Source organism: Triturus cristatus, chromosome 7 (assembly GCF_964204655.1).
Source record: "Triturus cristatus chromosome 7, aTriCri1.1, whole genome shotgun sequence".
In the NCBI taxonomy this organism is placed as follows: Eukaryota; Metazoa; Chordata; class Amphibia; order Caudata; family Salamandridae; genus Triturus; species Triturus cristatus.
The window spans coordinates 1,873,061,559-1,873,078,344 of NC_140590.1; the positions used below are offsets into that span (position 1 = coordinate 1,873,061,559).

Here is a 16,786-nt window from a genome sequence, read left to right on the forward strand (position 1 = left end):
GACGCTCGGCCTGATTCTGAGTAACTCCACGACCTCTACCACGGGAAGCCTGTTGAGGACCACTACGACCTCCACGAGCTGACACACCATTGTTCCTATCACGGAGAACCGGACAATTAAACTTCAAATGGCCCTCCCCTCGACAATACGCATATTGATTATATCCCAACACAAAGCGAGGTGCGGGAGAGTCATTTCGCGTCTGCGATCTGGAAAACTGCGATTGTGATCGATTTGGCTGTTGCGAGTCACTGAAATTTGAGCGCGGAGGATACGCTTGCTGCAATAAGACCTTAGTTTTAAGATCCTTCGTTTTCTTATCTGCACGCTCACTTTCCTCCTTTTCTCTATTTTCGTAATATTGGGCCGTAGCCAATATTTGAGCAGTGGTAGAAACAGCCCACGAACTCTCAGAATTCTTCAACTTGTTGCTAAGTTCGGGCAACAAGTTCGATACAAACTTATCGACAAACAGCCGCTGACCACCCTCTGAACCCATGTCCTGGCCACTATGATCAACAAACGCTTCCTCGAATCTCGTAAAGAAATCGGAAACGCTTTCATCCCTCTTTTGCTTGCACGCGGACAACTTGTCCCAATTAACGCGCATCGCTGGCATAAGCGTTTTCATAAGGGTAATTATCCTCTGGGGCAAATCCACAATAAGCTGTTCAGGCTTAGCCCCACCGACTTGCTGAGCGTCTGCCGCCGTAAGGGCAGCCCAGTCACCGCCTAACTCGGCCGCGTGATTCTCGTGGCGAATTTTCGCCCAAATCAGCTGAGGCACCACATTGCCAAACAACATGTCGATATCAGCAAGGTTCATAACAGTAGCATCCACCAATTGGGACAGCTCCTTATAGTAACCTGCAGGATTTTTACGGGGATCAGGCAAAGTTTGCTTCACTTGTAAAACTTCCGATCGTTTCCAAGGGAGGTGTATCCACACTCTCTGAAAACGGCCTGGGACAGCAGGGTTAGCATTAGGATTACCTGGCATCCATACTGGGGGAACTTCCCGCATAGGATATTGACCAGGGTTTGGCATCCACTCCGCAGTCTCTTCTTTAAACAATGCGCGAGGTTGCACTGTACATCGAAAGGATAACAAGCGTTCTAGAGCATCTCGAACCTTGTCACCTACGATCACACCAGTTGTGAACTGATGCTGGAGCTCAGAAACCTCAGACGGTACCTTATCAACCACATCATGATCCCACTCCTCCTTCAACGATTTACACAATTCCTCAAACACGAATCGTTGCGTGGGCGCATTAAACTGAGAAAACGTTTCAAACACTACACGCGAGGTGTATTTAACAGGATTACGAATCCATCTACGTGCCATTTTTACCAGCGATTCACGTTCCCTACCATCAGGAAGCTGGCTGCGCCTCTGAGCGATATCTGAAAGAGTCGAGCCGAGTATTGGCCCAAAAAGCGGAGAATAAAGAGTAGCAACAGCAGTCAGGAGACGACTACGAACAGAAGGAGAAGAGGAAGAAGATGCAGGCGCAGCAACAGTAGGGGTGGAGGCAGTAGAAGTAGACGCGGCACCAGGAGTAGCGGGAACGACAGGCTGAGGAGGGACTTGGAAAGGCGCAGTAGGAAGAGAAGCCGGTAAAAGAGGATGATCTGTGGCACAAGGGGATTCGGGAGAGCGGGAGGAACGGCGGGCTGACCAGCAGCCGCCAAAACAGCGGGTTGAGGAAGAGGTAGAAGCACAGGACCCATAGCATCGGGAGCATAGGGAGGTGGTGATTTCAACAAATAAGACAAGAGCGAATCCTCCATCGCTTCTTCTCCCGTCTTATCGATATTAGACGGTAGCACCGGATAACATTTATCCACCGCCATATGATGAAGTCGAGCACTAACTTCTTGCTCTTTCTCATCTTTGTCTCGCTGATACTGTTCTGCATTTCGCATCACCGTAATAACACCTTCTCTTTTATTTTTCTTACTCTGTTTGATTTCTTTCTGCTTGGCCTCTTTCCGCCATAACCGGAAGGAATCAAACATGGCCGGCCTAGCCTTCTTTTTAAACAATTTAGCTTCCAAATTATCTAAAACGGCAGTTTCGAAACTACCATGAGATGGCCAACTAAGGACGCCATCATTTTTAGTGTAGCGGACCCAATATTCATTATAGACGATAGGACCCACGCCATGGCGACTATAGAGCTCGTAAATTGGAGTTCCAACCGGTGGTATCGGACATGAATCCTCCAGCCGGGAATCCATTCTGCAACATTTGAAAAACCCAGACAAAGTACTACGGCCAGGCATCGTGCACACTAACCGAGTTTACAAACTTCAAGGGCTATCAAATTTCTGATATCCTCGCAAAAAATGCAAGAACCTCGGTTTTTGGCAATTGCAATCGTCAAATAAAACCCAACAACTAAGAACCACGAATGCTATGGAACCATGCAAACAACAAAGGAACACTGGGAGCGACCCACAAATACTTAACTGAGAGAACAATGGCGTCACCAGGAAGGCCCGTCTATCGTCTCGCCGTACAAAGGACTACGCCAGGCGCCAAAACAGGTCGACAGTCAGGGCATCGGTCCGTCGCAGCCGTCAGGAGGCGGGGATCTTCGCGGGAAAAGACGTCGGGCCACTTATTTCGACAACTGGATCGATGAAGCGGGGTGCACCTTCCCTCGGAGATTTCACACGTAGCTCCTCACGATCGTCGGGCTTTGGACCGGTACCGTTGATGTCGCCCCACGTTGGGCACCAACTGAAGGACTGGGTTATTCTAAGACCCAGCGGTGCCAGGGAACAACACCTGAAACCTTCGTGGGTTACCTGTTCTGGCGTACGAAACACAGAGACACGGGACACTTCCAGCGACGTCAGAGATCAGCGTTTATTTACTGCAGGGATACAGAGGTCACAAGAAGTACACAACGTGTAGGTTCTAGGAGACTGCTTCGAATTGTAAAAGTGGATCGCTCCTTTTATACACGTTTTTGCCATAGCACAGTATGGCGAACAAAGGTTACAACTCAGTTCCCACAATAAACTTCAAAAGAGTCGCGTTCATGTTTCAGGAGGCCGGAACATAATTACAACAGTCTTGCCGGTTCCCAACTGTAAAAACATATCTTCTCTGCAATAAACACATTCCATCCTGACCGTAAACACATTAGGAGAAGGGACGAAAACAGATGCAAAGAAAGGACAAGGATGCACAACAAATTAGAAAAGAGTGTTAGGAGTAATAAAGGAAACTTGATAACGGGATCAAAGACCTCGTGTCCAATGTATGCATGGCTGAAACAATAGACCGGCACGGCAAGATGAGCCTCGAGCGGGGCCATCTGCCTTCGCCGTGTCATTTCCCTCATCGTAAAAGTCACACTCAAAGAAACACGTGTCCCTCGTGTAAGCTTGGGAGTCCCAGGGTCACGAAGCGGACAAAGTCCGTTCGCTGGCTACTTGAGGACAAGAAACAAAATGGATGCTGTATCTAAAATGGAACCCGAGGGTTCGGATGAACAAACCCAAAAATAAGACGAACCATACGTGGTTGCATAGCGAAACTGCGTACACCCACTATATTCGTCATTTGCGGTTCGTAGACATCAAACTCATCCATACTCGTCACCACTCAAAAGTGTCGTTCCGTCCCACACGGAACCTCACCTCCCTCATGGACATCTCCCCCTTCCCTCCTCGGGACATCTCCCGCTTCCCCTTCCCTCGCGGATATTTCCCATTTCCCCTCCCTCAGGAACATCTCCCGCTACCCACTGCCTGGGGGACATCTCCCGTTCCACACCAATCGGCGACATCTACCTCTCCCCCTTCCTCAGAGATATCTCCCACCCTCAGGGACATCTCCTGCTCCCCCTTCCCTTCTCGGGACATCTCCCGCTTCCCCTTCCCTCCGGGATATCTCCCACTCCCCTCAGTCATGGACATCTCCTGCTCCCCCCTCCATCCTCAGGGACATCTCCAATTCCCCCCTCCCTCGAGGACATCTCCTGTTTCTCCCTCCCTGGGAGACATCTCATACTCCAACCCACTCTGGGACATCTCCTGCTCCCCCTCCCTGGAGGACATCTTCCACTCCCCTCTCCCTCCCTGGGGACATCTCCTGTCCCTTCCTCCCTCTGGGACATCTCCCGTTTCCCCCTCCCTCAGGACATCTCCAGCTCCCCACTCCCTCAGGGAAATCTCCTGCTTTCCCTCCCTCTGGGACATCTCCTGCTCTGCCTCCCTCGGGGACATTACACACTCCCCCCTCAATCCTCAGGGACGTCTCCCATTCCCATTCCATTGGAGACATCTCCCTCTTCCCCCTCCCTGGGGGACATCTCCCAGGCCCCCTCACTCAGAGACATCTCCTGCTCCCCCTCCCTCCGGGACATCTCCCCCCCCCCAGGGACATCTCCTGCTCCCCCCTTTCTCTGGGACATCTCCCGCTCCCCCCTCCCTCAGGGACATATCCCACCCACCCTCCCTGCGGGACATCTCTTCCTCCCCCTCCCTCGGGACATCTCCCGGTTCCCCCTCCCCCAGAAACATCTCCTGCTGCCCCTCCCTCCTCGGAGACATCTTCCACTACCCTCTCCCTCTAGGACATCTCCCCTTCCCTCTGGGACATCCCCCGCTCTCCCCCTCCCTCTGGGACATCTATGGGGACGTCTTCTGCTCCCCCATCGCTGGGGACATCTCCTGCCTCCCCCCAAGGACATCTCCTGCTCCTCCAAGCCTGGGGACATTTCTTGCTCCCCCATCCTTGGGGACATCTCCCGCTCCTCCCTCCCTCAGGGGCATCTCTCGCTCACCCTTCGCTTGAGGACATATCTTGCTCCCCATCCCTCAGGGACATCTCTCGCTCCCTCTTCTCTCCCCGGGGACATCTCTTGCTCCCCCACCCATCCTTGTGGATATCTCCCATTAACCCCTCCCTCTGGGATATCTCCCGCTTCCCACTCCCTCTCAGGACATCTCCCACTCCACCTTCCCTCCTCGGGACATCTCCCGCTCCCTCAGGGACATCTCCCGCTCCCCCTTCCCTTCTCGGGGACATTTCCTGCTCCCCCTCCTTACTTGTGGATATCTCTCATTTCCCCCTCCCTTGGGGACATCTCCCACCCTCCCTTTGAGACATCTCCCACTCCCCTTTACCTCGGGTACATCTCCCTCTCCCCCTCCCTCAGGGACATCTCCCCTTCCCTCCTCGGGACATCCGCTTCCCCTTCCGTCTGGGATACCTCCAGGTTCCCTTCCTTTGGGGACATCTCCCGTTCCTCCTTCCCTCCTCAGGGACATTGCCTGCTCCCCCCTCCATCCTCACAGATATCTCCCATTTCCCCTCCCTTGGGGATATCTCCTGCCTTCCACTCCTTTAGGGACATCACCCACTCCACCTCAATCAGAAACATATCCTGCTCCCCCCTCCCTCAGAGATATCTCCCACCCTCAGGGACATCTCCTGCTCCCCCTTCCCTCCTCGGGACATCTCCTGCTTCCCCTTCCCTCTGGAATATCTCCTGCTCCCCTCCCTCAGGGACATCTCCCGCTCCTCCTCCCCCTCCCCTCCTCAGGGACATCTCCTGCTTCCCCTCCATCCTCGGGTATATCTCCCATTCCCCCCTCCCTTGGAGGCATCTCCTGCTTCCCCCTCCCTGGGAGACATCTCCCACTCCACCTCACCCTGGCACACCTCCTGCTCCCCCTCCCTGGGGGACATCTTCCACTCTCCTCTCCCTCCTTTGTGATGTTATGTTATGTTATGTTATGTTAAACTTTTATTTCTATAGCGCACGGCTACTCCGTGGAGTGTCCCGGCGCTTTATCGAGGCAGCTCAGTAAAACCAAAAACATAAAAACAGAATAAAGAGAAAAGGACAAAAACAGACAAAGACACCCTAAAGGTTAAAAAGCCACGTCTTGAGGCTCTTCCTAAACAGAAGGAGAGAAGAAGAGGACCGTAGGTCCAAAGGCAAAGAGTTCCACAACTGAGTGGCCCTCAGACTAAAAGAGCGACCCCCAGTGCGGGCCTTCCTCACCCGAGGAACCACAGCGAGAAACAAAGATTCCGACCGCAGAGATCTAACTGGGCGATAGAAAGACAATCTCTGCTGTAGATACCTTGCTCCGGTGCCAAATAGCGCTTTATGCGCCAGGGTCAGTGCTTTAAACATAATCCGCTTCCGAATAGGTAACCAATGAAGCGATCGCACCAGACCCGAAGCTCTCGCTCGCCTATGAAGGCCAAAGATGGCCCGGGCCGCGGAGTTCTGCACAACCTGCAGCCGCTGAACCAGATATTCCGGAAGACCTACATAAAGGACGTTCGCATAGTCTAATCTCGAGCCTATCAAGGCTTGCACAGTGATCTTTCTGTGCTCTTCTGAGAGTAAAGGCAGGAACTTCCGGAGCATCTTAAGCATACCAAAGCAGGTACCCACCAGGCCAGAAATATGTGAGCTCAGTGACAAATTATTGTCAACCTTCACTCCCAGATTCTTAGCCACAAGCGATGCCTGGACAGGGCAGTCCATACCTAATGGCCACCAGGCCTGCCAATCAGGGTCCAGAGAGCAGCCGAAGAACAACACCTCCGATTTACTGGAGTTTGCCTTAAGGCCGTTTCGCTGGAACCAGCCAAAGACCAACTCCAAGCAACCCCGGATGTTCTCTCCATCAAAAGCCTGGCCTTTCCCACACGTGAAAAGCAGTTGGGTGTCATCAGCGTAGGATACGATCCGGGCCCCAGAGGACTCCACCAGTGCCGCCAAAGGTGTCATAAAGATGTTAAACAGAGTCGGGCTCAACACAGAACCCTGTGGAACACCGACTCCCAATGGCGACATCTCGGCGGAGCTCGGAGAGGCCCAGACCGTTTGTCGGCAGCCTTCGAGAAAAGATGTAAACCAATTGAACACCGTCCCCCTCAGACCGATGTCATAAAGTCTGGAGAGGAGCACCTCATGGGGGACGGTGTCAAAGGCCGCCGAGAGATCCAGCATGACAAGCATGACCCTTCCTCCAGAATCCAGTGTCTCCCTGATGGTTTCCGACACTTCCAGCAGTGCCGTCTCCGTGCTTAAATTAGGACGGAAACCGGACTGCGATGGATGGAACAAATCATTGGATTCGAGAAAGCTGGAAAGAACACCATGTACATGCTTCTCTGTGATGTCTCCTGCTCCCCCTCCCTGGAGACATCTCCTACCTCCTGCCTCCTCCCTCTGGGACATCTCCCTCTTCCCCCTCCCTCAAGGACATCTCCCGCTCTCCCCACCCTCGGTGAAATCTCCTGCTTCCCCTCCCTCTGGGATATCTCCTGCTCCCCATTTCCTCCTCGAGGATATCTCACACTCCCCCCTCCATCCTCTACAATAGAGTATACGAGCCACTACCAGCAGCACAATGCATAAACAGAGAACAGTTAGCATTGTTACAATCCCATAGAATACAAAGGGGGAAGTCATTATATAAAGACAGTGGAAAGAGCACAATAAGGCCGAACCACCCTCCCCTTGACTGAAAGAAGTTTATTTATATAAAAAAGATCTCTGGGCTTTGTCAGCAGACCCCATACCTTAACCCCTTCAGTGCCCATGACGAGATAGTCTCGTCATGGAGCGCGGTTGCGCTGTGCCCATAACGAGACTATCTCGTCATGAACCCCGCCCGCTAATGAAACGCCCGGCACAGGGCGTGGAAAGGGCGGGGCACTCAAGGGGTTAAAGCCTGGATGTAATGTTTACATCATAGGAACAGCATAGCTCGTCTCCATAGAAAGGGTCTCTCCAAGTGTGTGTTAAAAAAACATGCAACAACGTAATATCAAAGCGCGAGTCTTCAGCAGTGCAGCTGTGTTAGCATGTTATGTCTAGGTGCTAGGGACTGACCAGAACAGAATAACACGGGGCATGTTTATCGACCTTGCACATCGTGTTCAGACTAAACTCCAGGAAAAGCAGAGAATGCGAAAAGCAAACAGTTCTCCTGTGAAAGGCACAAACAGATTCTTGCAAAAACAAAGTCATGTAGTAACGTGCGCAAAGGCAGCATCATGGCAGCAAAGCTCATGCTAACTTAGCAATGTCGACAATGTCCCTAAGGGCCATATAACACCCTTCCATTGGAGACATCTCCCTTTTCCCCCTTGCCTGGGGGACATCTCCCACTCCCTCATACCTCAGGGACATCTCCCACCCCCACAGGGACATATCCTGCTCCCCCATTCTCTGGTACATTTCCCGCTCCCCCCTCCCTCAGGCACATATCCCGCTCCCCCTCCCTGGGGGACATCTCTTGCTCCCCTCTCCCTCGGGACATCTCCTGCTCCCCCTCCCCCAGAAACATCTCCTGCTCACCCTCCCTCCTTGGGGACATCTCCCGCTACCCCCTCCCTCGGGGACAGCTCCCGCTCCCCCTCCCCCAGGGACATCTCCTGCTCCCCATCCCTCCTTCGGGACATCTCCCGCTCTCCCCTCCCGGAGGGACAATTTCCACACCCCCTCCCTCTTCGTGGACATCTCCTGCTCCCCCCTCGCTTGGGGACATCTCCTGCCCCCCTCCCTCTGGGACATGTCCCACTTCCACCTCTCTTAAGAAAATCTCCTGCTTCCCCCTCCCTCGGAGACATCTCCTGATCGCTCCCCCTCAGGGATATCTCCTGCTCCCCCTCTGTCCTTGGGAACATCTCACACTCCCCATTCTCTTGGGGAAATCTCCTGCTCTCCCCTCCCTGGAGGACATCTTCTGCTCCTTCCTACCTGGGGGACATCTGCCACTACCTCCTCTCTTGGGGACATCTCCCGCTCCCCCCAGGAGGACATCTCTTGCATCCCCACTCCTTGAGAGACATCTCCTGCTCCCCCCTCCCTCGGGCACAATTCCCTTGGGACATGTCCCACTCTCCCCTTCATCTGGAACATCATAGGGACATCCCCCACCCCCTCCCTCTGGGACATCTGTGAGGGACATGCCCCGCCCCCATCCCTTGAGGACATCTCCCACTTCCCCTTCCCTCTTTGAGGACATCTCCCATTTCCCTCTCTGTCTGAGACATCTCCTGACTTCCCCTCCCTGGGGGACATCTCCCACTTTCCCTCACTCCGAGACATCTCCTGCTCCCCCCCTCCCCTCAGGGACACAGCCTGCTCCCCCTCTCTCTGGGACATCTCCCGCTCCCCCCTCCCTCAGGGACATATCCCACCCCCTCCTTGGGGGACATCTCTCTCTCTCCCCGCCCTTGAGACATTTCCTGCTCCCCCTCCCACGGATACATCTCCTGCTCCCCCTCCTTGGGCACATCTCCCGCTCCCTAGGGGACATCTCCCACTCCCCCCTTCCTTTGGGAAATCTTCCGTTCCCCCTCCCTCAGGAACAACTCCCGCTCCCCCCTCCCTTCTTGGGGACTTCTCCTACTCCCACTCTCTCTGGGACATCTCCCGCTCTCCCCTCCCTCAGGGACATAACCCCTCCCAGGGGGACATCTCTCTTATCCCTCCCTCTGGACAACTCCTGCTCCCCCGCCCCCAGATACATCTCCTGTTCCCCCCTCCTCAGGGATATCGCCTGCTCCCCCCTCCCTTGGGGACATCTCCCACTCTCCCTAACCTCTGGGACATCTCCCATTCCCCCTCCCTCAGGGACATCTCCCACTCCCCCCTCCCTCCTTGGGGACAACTCCTGCTCCCCCTCCCAGCGGGACAGCTCCCACTGCTCCTCCCTCTGGGACATATCCTGTCCCCCCTCCCTCAGTGACATCTCCTGCTCCCCCCTCCCTCCTTGGTGACATCTTACTCTCCCCCCTCCCTTCTTGGGGACATCTCCTGCTCTCCTTCTCTCTGGGACATCTCCCACTCCCCCCTCCCTCAGGACATCTCCTGCTTCCTCTCCCTGTAGGACATCTCCTGCTCCCCTCCCTAGGGGACATCTCCCATCTCCCCCTCCCTCCTCAGGAACATATCCCGCTCACCCTCCCTCCTCAGGGACATCTCTCACTATCCCCTCCCTCAGGGACATCTCCCATCTCCCCCTCCCTCCTCAGGAACATCTCACGCTCCCCCCTCCTTTCTTGGGGACATCTCCTGCTCCCCCTCTCTCTGGGACATCTCCCGCTCCCTATCCCCTGGATACATCTCCTGCTCCCCGCCTCCTCAGGGATATCTCCTGCTCCCCCTACTTTGGGGACATCTCCCACTCCCCTAACCTCTGGGACACCTCCCATTTCCCCTCCCTCAGGAACATCTTTCAATTCCCCCACCCTCGTTGGGGACATCTCCTGCTCCCCTCCCTAGGGGACATCTCCCATCTCCCCCTCCCTCCTCAGGAACATATCCCACTCACCCTCCCTCCTCAGGGACATCTCCCACTCCCCCTCCCTCTGCAACATGTCCCGTTCCCACTCCCTCAGGGACATCTCCTGCTCCCCCCTCCCTCCTTGGTGACATCTCTTGCTCCCCCTCCCTGGGGGACATCTCCTGCCCCCCCCTTCCTAAAGGACATCTCCTGCTCCCCCCTCCCTCTGGGACATCTCCTGCTCCCCCTAACCTCTGGGACATCTCCCATTCCCCCTCCCTCAGGGACATCTCCCACTCCCCCCTCCCTCCTTGGGGACAACTCCTGCTCCCCCTCCCTGCGGGACAGCTCCCACTGCTCCTCCCTCTGGGACATATCCTGTCCCCCCTCCCTCAGTGACATCTCCTGCTCCCCCCTCCCTCCTTGGTGACATCTTACTCTCCCCCCTCCCTTCTTGGGGACATCTCCTGCTCTCCTTCTCTCTGGGACATCTCCCACTCCCCCCTCCCTCAGGACATCTCCTGCTTCCTCTCCCTGTAGGACATCTCCTGCTCCCCTCCCTAGGGGACATCTCCCATCTCCCCCTCCCTCCTCAGGAACATATCCCGCTCACCCTCCCTCCTCAGGGACATCTCCCACTATCCCCTCCCTCAGGGACATCTCCCATCTCCCCCTCCCTCCTCAGGAACATCTCACGCTCCCCCCTCCTTTCTTGGGGACATCTCCTGCTCCCCCTCTCTCTGGGACATCTCCCGCTCCCTATCCCCTGGATACATCTCCTGCTCCCCGCCTCCTCAGGGATATCTCCTGCTCCCCCTACTTTGGGGACATCTCCCACTCCCCTAACCTCTGGGACACCTCCCATTTCCCCTCCCTCAGGAACATCTTTCAATTCCCCCACCCTCGTTGGGGACATCTCCTGCTCCCCTCCCTAGGGGACATCTCCCATCTCCCCCTCCCTCCTCAGGAACATATCCCACTCACCCTCCCTCCTCAGGGACATCTCCCACTCCCCCTCCCTCTGCAACATGTCCCGTTCCCACTCCCTCAGGGACATCTCCTGCTCCCCCCTCCCTCCTTGGTGACATCTCTTGCTCCCCCTCCCTGGGGGACATCTCCTGCCCCCCCCCTTCCTAAAGGACATCTCCTGCTCCCCCCTCCCTCTGGGACATCTCCTGCTCCCCCTAACCTCTGGGACATCTCCCATTCCCCCTCCCTCAGGGACATCTCCCACTCCCCCCTCCCTCCTTGGGGACAACTCCTGCTTCCCCTCCCTGTGGGACATTTTCCCACAGGGCAGAGCTCCCTACTGGCTAGCCACTGATACCACTAGGGAACATGACGGACTTAGGTATAGGCACAGGTACACTGACCATAAGTTTACCCCAGGTCCTCCAATTCTCAGCGGCATGATACAGGTTGCTTCTGTCACGCAATATTTCCTGGGAGTGGTCAGTCAACTAGGGGAGTAATGTCTCAATTTTGGCTTAGGAGGATGGGCGGGTGTAGTGCCCCCTTACAAGGAGTAAGGAGAAGGGCACATGCAAACCAGGTTTGACCGAAGGGAATTCTGCTACACCCGGCTGGAAGTTAGCTGTATGGCCCAGGGTGTCGGTCGCCGCTTACCTGGCCCTTCGGGAGAGGGGTACTCTCTGTTTCATGTGGACAGCATGCCCCTTACTAGTTTCAGGCGGAACGGGTATTCCTGACATGATTTAATGGCAGGCAATGCGGGCCCTGACAGGTGCTTTTGCAGTCTTCTCTTTGGCAGGGGCAGCAGACACAGCGTTCTGGGCGGGCCTGGCAGCAGAGCGCACCATGCAGGTGGGATGATGGGAATCCCAAGGTCTTATAAGTACAGCTGTCAGTGGCGACCCAGGGGAGTGGCCGGAGTGACAGTTCAGGTGAATGAGGTGATGGGCTGCAGTGTTCTTGTGCATCTAGGGGCGAGCTGGATTAGTTGTACATTAAGGTGCGCAGTGCTCGTTATAGGATGCTAGCAACTAAGCATTGCTTTATTTTGCCAGGATCCAAGGTCTGGGCTAGGGCCGGCCATGCGTCCAGTGTGTGGCGCAATGGGTGGAATCCAATAAATGGAGGCATGGGTTTTTCCACCACTTACCTAACTGGGTCGGGAGGCCCAGGCATGCGCGAGCACAGCTGGGGGTAGAAGCTGCTGCACACTGTTGAGATAACTTGGCGGGGGTCCCAGGCATGCGCTGGAACATCTTGCTGTAGAAGCTGCGACAGTCTGGGTGGGGGGTTGTTCTCCCCTCCCATCATTTGGTCATACAATAGGGGTGGCATGAGTTGACTTTCCTGGGTAGGAAGGCACTGCTGGAAGATGTGAAGTCCTCCATGCGTAAGATGAGCAGCTAGTTGAGGAGCGTATGAGTTTTAGGGGTCAGGGATAAACCCTCGTTTATTATGGCGAGGAGCCCGGCCAGGGGAGAAAAGGAATCCTTGTGCATCTAGTTAACAGTGCCGTGCGTAAATTTCACTGAACATAGGTGTTTTAGCTTTCTCAGGCATGGATTTTGGCAGGCCAGGTACACAGGGAGTTTTGATTATGAGGGGTTCACCTGTCCAGGGACCTTGTACCGGGAAGAAGCCTGGGAATCAGGAGGATAGAGGTAATAGATGCCTACCTTGGTGGGGGGCCCTGGTTGTGACGGTGGCCACACCCAGTGCTGTGGCGGAGTTGCAGGGTGATCCAAAGGCTGTAAGGTACAGAAGCGTACTCTCTGCATGAGCACAGTAAGGGTGCTAAAGCCAAATATCCACAGGGAGGTCCTCGCGTTGGACCCTGGAAGAGCGACGGCGCCCCGTTAGTCCTACGGGCGGTTGTGGACCTGAGCAACCGGGGGTTGTCTGCGACGCTCCGCCCCCCTTAGCTGGGGGGGCGTGAGTAAGGGAGTGGACTGGTTGTCCACTGGTGGGAGGGGCTATCCCCTCCCCCAAATCTAACAAACACCGGTTGGCTGAGGCCACGGTGTATTTTGGCTCATCGGGTGGGCAGGTGGCGAGGGGCTGCCTGCCCTGGGATCGCCCGTAAGATAACCCACCATGTTGGCATATCTGTTATGCAAATAAACCTGCAGCAATTTTCTCCACTAAAAATGTGTCTTGTCTGATTATTTCTCTAAGTGATTGCTGTCGGAGGGAAGGGGAGTTTTGCCGATATTGGCACTAAGAGACATCTCCTGCTCTCCCTCCCTCTGGGACATCTGTGGGGGGACATCTCCTACCCCCCATTCCTCGCAGAGATCTCCTACTCCCCCTCCACCGTCCTCCTATGTCCACATGGTATTGCGGAATAACAGTGCAGCACTACAGACCCCAGGTGAAAGTAGGTGTGAAGCGGGGGGCTCTGTCCCTGGCAGGTAGAAGAAATAGGGGGGCAGCCCCCAGTTGAGGGGGGTTAATACTAGGAGGAATAGGAAATCAAGGAGGGCTCCTGTCTGTCTCTCTGCCCTGTTACTGACGTGGGGGGGCTGGGGGCGGGGGCTAAGGTTGGGGGGGGCTCTATTACACCAGGCGGAGGCCTGTTCCTGGCCGGACCAGGAAGAAGGGGTGCAGCCCCCCGGTGAAGGTGACATTAAAGGAGTAGAGATGGTCCCAGGTGTCTGCGTCGTAGAAGGACAGCTGCCCCCCCTCATAGTCCAGGTACACCCCCAGCTTCAGGGGGGGCTGAAAGGGGGCCACGGATATGTGGTTGGGAGAGAAGGAGAGAGTCCAGTAATGACCACCATCCCACCGAAACATAAACCAGGCCTCGCCCTCAGGGGACTCTCTGGTGTCCATCTCCCGTCCCAGAGTCTCCCGTATGACCCCCACATCCCCCCACCACACCTCTTCACCCTGCAGCAGCTGCACCTCCCAGTAATGCCTCCCTGAGGTGAACCCCTCCCGTCCCCGCACACAGGGACAGACCGTGAATCTCCTGGGATTGTGTGGCCAGGGCTGGGGTCTGTCTGTCCGTGTCACACGTCTCTCGTCTTCAGACAGGATCAGGTCTCGATGAGCCGTGTTTGGATCCAGAGTCACCAGAGCTGCAGAGAGAGGAGAGCGAGTTAATGGCACACTGTGTGACCTCAGACAAGTCACTGTCCCACCCAGAGACCCCAGCACTGCAGAGAGAGAAGAGAGAGTTAATGACGCACTGTGTGACCTCAGACAAGCCACTGTCCATCCCAAAGACCCCAGCACTGTAGAAAGGTGAGGTAATGAGACACTCTGTGACCTCAGACAAGCCACTGTTCCTCCCGGAGACCCCATCACTGCAGAGAGAGAAGAAAGAGTTAATGACACACTGTGTGAAATGCCGCTGACCGCGGCACCCACAGGGGGCCACTAGAGCGGTCGGTGCCCTAGTATCGCCTGGGCACCGGTCACCTCTCCCCTCCCCCCTCTTGGGGGCAGGGACTCCAGTCGGTGTCCCCTCCTCTTCCTGCCCGGTGGTGACGCGAGGGGCATCACTTCGGGGCTTCTTTGTTATATATAGCCCTCCCCCACCATGCTGGTGACCTCTTGATCACCTCGCACGCCACATGATCGCCACACACGCCATCGTTTGGTTCATCCTGGTGACGCCGCTGTCGTGTCTGCCGTTGCTTTTTGTCCGGTGAGTGTGTGGGCATTGTCACCCACCCCCATCCAAGTATTTCCCATGCTGCTCTGGCCCCAACAGTGTGTTTGAGCCGGGTCGTGCTGGGCAGGGGTTTGGGACTCGTGGGATCCCCCAGCCCCCTGGCCTGGCGGTGTATTGTATGCGGGGGAAGCAGCGTGGGTCTGCGGCCTGGTCGGGCTCAGCTTCTGGCAGGGCTTGGGGAGGGGGCGGTCACGGAGTGGTGTTGCCGGTGTGGCAGTGCTCTGCGGATCGGTCTGCAGATGCAAATGAGGCAGAGTGGGGCGAGTGAGTTGTTTGTCGAGGCTAATTTTGAACATATCTTGTTTTGTTGACAGTTGGGCACATGCGTTCCTTTTGCTTTGAGCTTCGGAGTGAGCGTTTCACTCCTTGCACACACCCGCGCTGCTTGTTTTTCTTTTGGGGCACTACGTCGCGGAGTGGCCGACCCCAGTCCACTCCTCTGGCTGTCTCCAGTCTTTTTCTATTCAATGATGGTCAAGGTTCTATAATGGGAAATGGTTAACAGTTTGCCTGCTTTAAATGTTCCGACACGTGCTTCGGGTGTTGTATTTCGTCTCACATCCACTAGCTAATATCTTCATTGTCGTCGCATGCTTCTACATATGAGTATTGGTCTAATTCTTCTCTGGAAAGGCTCATATCTGTTTCCATTAAGCCGCACGAAGCCTGCGCTGTTATCGTCACAGTAGAGAGATAAGGCGGCCATTTGCAAACATTGAACGTTGAAGGGGTGTTGCAGTTGCGTCCTGTGTGCTGAGTGGGCGAGCCCACTCAAAATATTACACCACTGCCACGCGCCCCGGGTTCAGCAGCAACGGTGAAAAATGAGTGTTGAATAATTGATAGAAACTTGACAGATTTGACATTTCAGTCCCCGAGGGCCTCGGCGCCTCCCTGGCTGCTGCTGCCAGGTAATGAAGTGTGGCTTGCACCAGCAATGTGGCCACACGAAAGACGAAACACCTGCTGGAGACAGCTCTCGCTAGTTAGAGTTTCAACACCCAGGAAGGCAGGTAGGCCCAACCACCACTGGAAGGGAGGTGGTGAAAGCAGGGGACTAGCAATGTGCAAACAATGATGCACATGTAAGATACCTCTGTGGGTTGAGTGCCTGTTGCAAATATTTCTGTCTGAACTACAGCTCATGTTTTCCAATCCTAACATGCTTCCTTGTTACAACAAAACACCAAGAAAGGTACTTAATTCCTTGTCATATTTGTCTGCTACTGATTGTAACTAAGAATACACTTTGCCCCACAAAAGACCATCTAAGGCACCTGTCCGCAGATTTGTGCCGCCGGAGGTGCCTCGCTGTTGGCAAAGGGAGAAGTTGAGAAAGCAAAGATAACAATGGCCCGGAGAGGCTCTTTGTTGCTTCCTGTCATTACGTCTCACTCTGCTGATTGTCTGGCGTAAGGAGCCAAACACAGAGGTAATTGTCCATTGCGACCAATATTGGCTGTATGTAACAACTCCCGGAAGGCGCACCCCTTTTTACGTTGATGGGGTATTTTCACTGATTCCAGATCTGACGTGGGTGCAAAGATTGACGAGGTGCACGATGATTCATCACTGGTGTCGGGCGTCCATGCTTTTGGTGTGTGCGGTGGGGACTGTTGCTCCCAGTATGTCATATGTAGCGGATGGTGGAATGGGCTGGTGCAGTGGGAATCTCCAGCTGCTGCTCTCTGTGTTGGATTCTCCATGCGGAGGTTTTCTTGGGACTCACAATGCCGAAGGGGGCGGGCGCGTGCTGGGCTGTGTGTGGCCTCCCGCTCCGTGTCACGGAGTCGTTACTGTTTGGCGTGAAGTTGGTAGACAGTGCAGAGGCGTGGTTTAAATACCAGCCGT

General features: G+C 55.2%; 1 protein-coding gene across 1 annotated transcript in view; it reads right to left on the reverse strand.

Moving 5' to 3' along the window:
• The window catches only part of LOC146813561 (uncharacterized), a 467,883-nt gene that overhangs the window by 15,112 nt on the left and 435,985 nt on the right, over positions 1-16,786 (reverse strand). The window contains exon 6 of the mRNA XM_085615444.1: positions 14,218-14,336. Coding sequence (XP_085471570.1) covers positions 14,218-14,336 — 119 coding nt within the window. The remainder of the gene's footprint in view (positions 1-14,217; positions 14,337-16,786) is intronic.